At 33.4% G+C, this 7631-nt stretch overlaps 1 protein-coding gene across 1 annotated transcript; it reads right to left on the reverse strand.

Moving 5' to 3' along the window:
* Window positions 1–3463: 3463 nt before the first annotated feature.
* On the reverse strand, window positions 3464–4770 carry LOC105851295 (uncharacterized). Its single transcript, XM_012712004.1, has 4 exons — window positions 4680–4770; window positions 4302–4581; window positions 4006–4109; window positions 3464–3957 (listed from the first exon to the last, which is right to left on the reverse strand). The coding sequence occupies exons 1-4, from the start codon at window positions 4768–4770 to the stop codon at window positions 3464–3466; spliced, it is 969 nt and encodes a 322-aa protein (XP_012567458.1).
* Window positions 4771–7631: the final 2861 nt, after the last annotated feature.

The raw sequence follows: 7631 nt of genomic DNA on the forward strand, positions 1-7631 counted from the left end.
AAGAATCATATAAGAGAATAAGGTACTGTAATAAATAATAAAATTATTAGAAAGAAATAATGTTATGAAATCTCAAAAATTTATCCTTACAACTGAAAAATATTTAATAATTAAAATATCCAAAACTGGGCAAATAGTATCTAATACCGACATAAAATGCAATGTAGACATTATGCCTACTTATTCTTGATCTACTAACCTAATTGAAGGAAATCACTCTTCTCAAGGGAGGTAGGACTTCTTAACTCTCGACGTCTCCAGCAGTCTCAGTATCTAAAAACAACACTTTAATGAGATACAAAATCCCAGTGAATAATACACACAATTTCAAAACAAGTATTATTCTCAGCCGGAGCGGTAACCGAAAAAGTCGATCATGGCACCCGCCTTCATCCAAAAATATTTTTTAGAACTATTCGTGATATAACTAAGATTTCTCTATAATAACCAACTACTTTCAATAATTAATTAAAAACTCATCAAATAAATTAACGATAATCCACATCTATTATAATAAGATAATTCCAATATACACATTTATTCCATAAAAATAATCAATTAATTCAATGATGGAGATATACTACTTCTGCAGAGTGAGTATTATCTAATCATGTGGAGCACCAGCTCATCCAGTGTTGGGTACAAGACTCATCTGTGTGGAGTTTATACCTCATCGAAGTTTAATACTCATCCATGTGGAGCTTAAATCTCATCTCTTTGTGAAGTTTAAAACTCATCCCGGTGGAGTTTAAACCTCATCTCTTTGTGAAGTTTAACACTCTGTACTATTGTTTTGTTATTACTTGCAATGATTCAGTTACTTGATGAAATGCTATCACACTTCATGAACGAAAGGACAAGAAAAAGAGAGAATTGACAGTCTAAAGAATTAAAAGTATAGTAAAATACCATCTCCTTGATTAGCTTAGGGGTTACTCACACTAGCAATCAAGTGAAAAGTGAGTTGAAGTGTTGTTTCACTGAGTAGCTTAGGAATAACATTTACTAATAGTCAAGTCAAAGGTGAAATGGTATCAAATTAAAAAGAAAAGGGTAACAATGGCACAAATTAAAGGGGTGAGTTGTCTAGTTAAGTAAAAGAAAAATGTCCCTAGTACTTGCGAAAAATAAGTCTCTGTGTTCTATGATAAGGATGAAAATTTATGAATGAGAATGATTAAATGAAATGATTGAAGAAATTCTCAAAGCATTAAATGCTTATAAGCAAGGAGGTTAACCACACACACTTTGAACTCTAGGAATTCATTTTACTTAGTTGACATAGTCTAGAATGTAACGCCTAGTTACGTGAGTATAAAAATTGAGGTAATAACGCTAAAGTTATAAGAATCATATAAGAGAATAAGGTACTGTAATAAATAATAAAATTATTAGAAAGAAGTAATGTTATGAAATCTCAAAAATTTATCCTTACAACTGAAAAATATTTAATAATTAAAATATCCAAAACTGGGCAAATAGTATCTAATACCGACATAAAATGCAATGTAGACATTATGCCTACTTATTCTTGATCTACTAACCTAATTGAAGGAAATCACTCTTCTCAAGGGAGGTAGGACTTCTTAACTCTCGACGTCTCCAACAGTCTCAGTATCTAAAAACAACACTTTAATGAGATACAAAATCCCAGTGAATAATACACACAATTTCAAAACAAGTATTATTCTCAGCCGGAGCGGTAACCGAAAAAGTCGATCATGGCACCCGCCTTCATCCAAAAATATTCTTTAGAAGGCTTTTGGTGTTCAATCTTAACCTTTTGACACACTAGACACTTAGACACAAAGCTAGCCACATCCCTTTTCATTCCCGGCCACCAGTACATTTTTCTCAAATCCTGATACATTTTAGTTATTCCTGGGTGTATCGTGAACTTACTCTTATGCGCTTCCTCTAAAATCTTATCCTTAAGACTACCCTCCTTAGGAACAATGTTCTTATCCTTAAACAACACTAAACCATCCCTAGACAAGGTATAATTTTCCTTGCACACTAGATAATGTAATTCTTTATCTAAGAGTTGTTCTGTTTTTATTACCCCTCTCAAGTTACTAGTGATTTCTAGCCTATTTAGATTCAAACTTATAGCACTAAGGGATACAACCAAATTCATGTCTCTAAATTCTTCTAATAGGTTTGTCTCTTGTACCATCATACAAGCCACATGTAAGGATTTTCTACTGAGAGCATCAACCACTACATTCGCTTTCCCAGGGTGATATTTCTACTCAAAGTCGTAGTCCTTAAGAAACTCCATCCACCTTCTTTGTCTCATATTTAATTCTTTTTGATCAAACAAATACTTAAGGCTCTTATGATCACTAAAAACCTCAAATTTTGCTCCATATAAGTAATGCCTCCAAATCTTAAGAGCAAAGACTACAACTGCTAATTCAAGATCGTGGGTCGGATAATTCGCCTCGTGTGACCTAAGTTGTCTAGATGCATATGCTACCACTTTTCCTTCTTGCATTAAAACACATCCTAAACCATTTTTAGAGGCGTCACAATAAACAACAAAATTCATGGATAGATCTGGTATAACTAAAACAGGTGTTGAAATTAATCTTCCTTTAAGCACTTGGAAATTATCCTCGCATTCTTGGTCCCACACAAAAGTTTTCCCTTTTCTAGTCAACTTTGTGAGAGGTAAGGCTAGAATGGAAAACCCCTTTATAAATTTCCTATAATAACCCGCTAATCCTAAGAAACTCCTTATTTCAGTCACTGATTTAGGTTGGGGCCAACTTAATATTGCATCTACCTTACTAGAGTCAACTGTTACTCCTTTACTAGAGATGGTATGTCCTAAAAACTTCACCTCATCAAGCCAAAACTCACATTTCTCAGGTTTTGCATACAATTTATTATCTCTCAAAACTTGCAACACCATCCTCACGTGTTTCTCGTGGTCGCCCACGCTCTTGGAGTATATTAGAATATCATCTATGAACACTACCACAAACTTATCTAAGAAAGGTCTAAAAATTCGATTCATATAATCCATAAAAATATCAGGGGCATTGGTAACTCCAAAAGGCATGACTACATACTCATAATGTCCATATTTTATCCTAAAAGCTGTTTTATGAATGTCTCCACTCTTGACTCTAATTTGATGATACCCAGACCTCAAATCTATCTTAGAAAATACTGAAGCTCCTCTCAATTGATCTAAGAGGTCATCTATCCTAGGCAAGGGATATTTATTCTTAATGGTAGCTTGATTCAATTTTCTATAGTCTACACATAGTCTCATACTCCCATCTTTCTTCTTCACTAAAAGTAATGGCACTCCCCATGGTGACACACTAGGCCTAATGAATCCTTTTTCCAATAAATCTTCCAATTGTTTCTTGAGCTCCTCCAACTCTAATGTTGACATCCTATAGGGTGCTACTGACAGTGGGCCACACCCTGGCACTAAATCAATGGAAAATTATAATTCTCTATTCAGTGGTAAGCTAGAGACATCGTTAGGGAACACATCAAGAAATTCACCAACTACAGGCATCAAGGTTAAATTATCCTCAACCTCTACCTTAGAAGAAAATAAGAGCATGTGTCCTTGAGCTCCCTCAACTAAATACCTATGACAAGCTAGAGCAGACACGAAACATTTGGACGAATGAGGTGAATCAATAGCCCTAAGTTGAGGTGCAACAAGGATAGATTTATCAGAATAATTTATAACTGTATGATTTGACGACAACCAATCCATTCTTAGGATAACATCTAATCCAGACAAAGGTAAACAAATCAAATCAACATTATAAGGCACATTTTGATAAACAATAGTAGAATTCAAGCATGCAGTGGAGGTAGTAAGATTTTTTTCAGCAGGGGTGGTAACGCATAAGTCAAAAGGTAGACAAGAAATAGTCAATTGCAAGGCTTTCACACAAGACAAAGATATAAAGGAATGTGTCGCTCCTGAATCAAACAATATGATAATATTTTTATTCTTAATAAAGCCCATACCTTTGATCAAACCATCTGACTCCTTCACCTCTTCTCCTTGGAGTGTAAAGACTATCCCTTGGTTTTGGGGTCTAGATCGAGCCTGCCCCTTACTCTTGCAACATCTAGCATAATGTCCAACCTTTCCACATTTAAGACATGTAATTCATGCGGCAGGACATGACTGGTCTCCATGATTAAATCCACAGTTCTCACATCCCTTATTCTTACTAATCAAAGCTTGTCATTGCTTGTCCTTTGAAATTGTGGGCACAAGATGTAGATTCTTCTGAAATTTATTGTCCTTTTTGTGAAACCTTTTTTCAACAGGGTTAAACTTCTCCTTCGGTTTCTCAGCTTCCAGCGCTTGCATCTTTTGCTCAGCCACCCTAGACTTGTTTACCAAGGTGGGATAGTCACGAATATCTAGAATTCTGATAAAGCTTTGCAGCTCGTGCCTCAGTCCTTGCTCAAATTTGATTGCCTTCCACTCGTCTTGTGGGTTGTCCCTAAGATAGCGAGAGTACCTTGATAGAGCTTCAAATTTGGCTACATACTCTGCAACTGACATACCTCCTTGGCGAAGATTAAGAAACTCTGTTTCTTTTTGAATGCGAACACGTGGGGAAAATACTTTCCTAGAAATATCTCTTTAAACCCATCCCAAGTAATGGGAACTCCTTGTGTCAGTAGACCTCCTCTAGCACAATTCCACCACCAATGCTCAGCATCGGACTCTAACATATAAACGACAAGGTCCACTTTTTGGCCATCATTGCACCGCATTACTCGAAATATTTTCTCTAACTTTAGCAACCATTCTTCAGCCTCAACTGGATCAGAACTTCCTCGAAATGGTGGTGGATTGTTCTTTCAGAATTCAGAAATTCCTACATATTGAGGGTCTACGGTTGTTGTCGCTAGGATATTAGATCCTCTTAACTGACGAATAGTCTCTGTTTGTTCTCGCATGGCTGCAGCCATCAAGCTGAGAGCCTCGGCAAGTGCGTCATTCATTCCACGCCTATTACCTGCCATAATTCTGCGGACTAAGAATCAATCATTGAGTTGGCTACGCTCATCTAGCCTAATAGCATGCAAAATTTATGACCATAACAAACAATCCTATAAGCCCAAGTTTTGATTTTTTTTATATATAAAAAATTGATCATAAAAATAAATTAAACTAAACCCACACCACAGTCCGATCTAGGTTCGACCTGGCTCTGATACCATAAATGTAACGCCTAGTTACGTGAGTATAAAAATTGAGGTAATAACGCTAAAGTTGTAAGAATCATATAAGAGATTAAGGTACTGTAATAAATAATAAAATTATTAGAAAGAAGTAATATTATGAAATCTCAAAAATTTATCCTTACAACTGAAAATTATTTAATAATTAAAATATCCAAAACTCGGCAAATAGTATCTAATCCCGTCATAAAATGCAATGTAGACATTATGTCTACTTATTCTTGATCTACTAACCTAATCGAAGGAAATCACTCTTCTCAAGGGAGGTAGGACTTCTTAACTCTCAACGTCTCCAACAGTCTCAGTATCTGAAAGCAACACTTTAATGAGATACAAAATCCCAGTGAATAATACACACAATTTCAAAACAAGTATTATTCTCAGCCGGAGCGGTAACCGAAAAAGTTGATCATGGCACCCGCCTTCATCCAAAAATATTTTTTAGAACTATTCGTGATATAACTAAGATTTCTCTATAATAACCAACTACTTTCAATAATTAATTAAAAACTCATCAAATAAATTAATGATAATCCACATCTATTATAATTAGATAATTCCAATATACACATTTATTCCATAAAAATAATCAATTAATTCAATGATGGAGATATACTACTTCTGCAGAGTGAGTATTATCTAATCATGTGTTGCACCAGCTCATCCAGTGTTGGGTACAAGACTCATCTGTGTGGAGTTTATACCTCATCTCTTTGTAAAGTTTAATACTCATCCATGTGGAGTTTAAACCTCATCTCTTTGTGAAGTTTAAAACTCATCCCAGTGGAGTTTAAACCTCATCTCTTTGTGAAGTTTAATACTCATCTATAGGTGGAGTTCAAACCTCATCTCTTTGTGAAGTTTAAAACCCATCAATATGCGGGGTCCAAGACCCATCCATGTGGAGTTTAAACCTCATCTCTTTGTGAAGTTTAATACTCATCCAGGTGGAGTTCAAGCCTCATCTCTTTGTGAAATTTAAAACTCATCAATAGGTGGGGTACAAGACCCATCTCCAGCACACACAATCAAAATCATTCGTAATTTTAACAATCATATTCGCAAAATCATATTTCTGACATAATATTTCATTTGAATGTATAATAAAAATGATCATTCAAGAAAATATAATAAAATAATCTTTTTAAAGAATATATATCTCTCAAACACATGCAATCCAAATAATTCATATTTCAACAACTATATTTGAAAAATCATATTTATAATCTACTATTTCATTTGAATTTATGGTAACAATGATCATTCAAGAAAATATAATAACACAGTCTTGTTAAAGGATATATATCTCTCAAACACATGCAATCCAAATAATTCACATTTTAACAATTATATTCGTAAAATCATATTTATAATATATATTTCATTTGAATATATAATAACAACAATCATTCAAGAAAGTATAATAAAACAATCTTTTTAAAGAATATATATTCAAACAATCATCAAAATGGTAATTTAACAAACAATAATAAATAAATCAACTTATAATCTATTATTACAATTCATAAAATCTCAATTTTAATAGAGTTAGGTTCTCGACAAAAATATATTTTTAGAAGAAAATACCAATCAAAATACTTAACTCTTTTTTCATTCTAAATTTCCAAAATAAATGTACCATGAAAGTTTAAAGGGTGTGATTACTCACCTCTTGTAGCGTTATTTGATAAAAATTCCTTCTTTGTCACTCACCATTAACCGTTATCGCATCCGCAAAATACTTTAGCTACTCTCCAATTCGATATAATTTTATCTTTTGAGAATTTAATTATGTATTATTTTTATTCTTCTTAGTGGCTACTTATAGTTAATTACTTACATGATATCCTAAGTTTCACAACTAATACGTTACAACTCCACCTTGCTGAATTGGAGTGCAAATGGAGAGTTATTTACGGTGTAGTTTCAACAACTTAACCTATACTTTCTACCACTTAATTGGGATTGATTGTTATAATCCAAGCGGTGCAGCAATTTAGCTTATATTTTCTACTTCTTAATTGGAATTGATTGTTATATTCCAAGCAACGTCACCAGCCATTCCTAACTTAATTTATATTTGTTTCATCTAACAATTAAACATAAAAATTGTATAGTTCAATCATTTGTTAAATAAAACAAACAATAAGTAAATAGATAAATAAATAAATAAAAACAAAGCTAAGATTATCGTATTATCTTATTATTTAATTTGGTTGAATTAGCCTAATCCCAAAGGTAATTATGTAATTAATTCTAAACCTTGAAATTAGGACGTTAGATAGAAGATGCTTGATATAGTCTAAAAAATTCAAAAGAATTCATACTCAAATTGAAAATTCATTTATGGTTTTCTTTGAACTTTGCCTTAGAGTCATACTTTGTTTGAG

The sequence above is a fragment of the Cicer arietinum genome, chromosome 6 (assembly GCF_000331145.2).
Source record: "Cicer arietinum cultivar CDC Frontier isolate Library 1 chromosome 6, Cicar.CDCFrontier_v2.0, whole genome shotgun sequence".
Taxonomy (NCBI): domain Eukaryota; kingdom Viridiplantae; phylum Streptophyta; class Magnoliopsida; order Fabales; family Fabaceae; genus Cicer; species Cicer arietinum.

What these genes read in the sequence shown, in the direction of transcription:
- LOC105851295 (XM_012712004.1), bottom strand. Translation starts at nt 4,770, where the DNA reads ATGCGGTGCAATGATGGCCAAAAAGTGGACCTTGTCGTTTATATGTTA. An exon ending in TTTAACCCTGTTGAAAAAAG is followed by an intron (nt 4,110 to 4,301) that starts GTTTCACAAAAA and finishes ACATTATGCTAG; the next exon opens with ATGTTGCAAGAGTAAGGGGC. An exon ending in GTCAGATGGTTTGATCAAAG is followed by an intron (nt 3,958 to 4,005) that starts GTATGGGCTTTA and finishes TGTTTGATTCAG; the next exon opens with GAGCGACACATTCCTTTATA.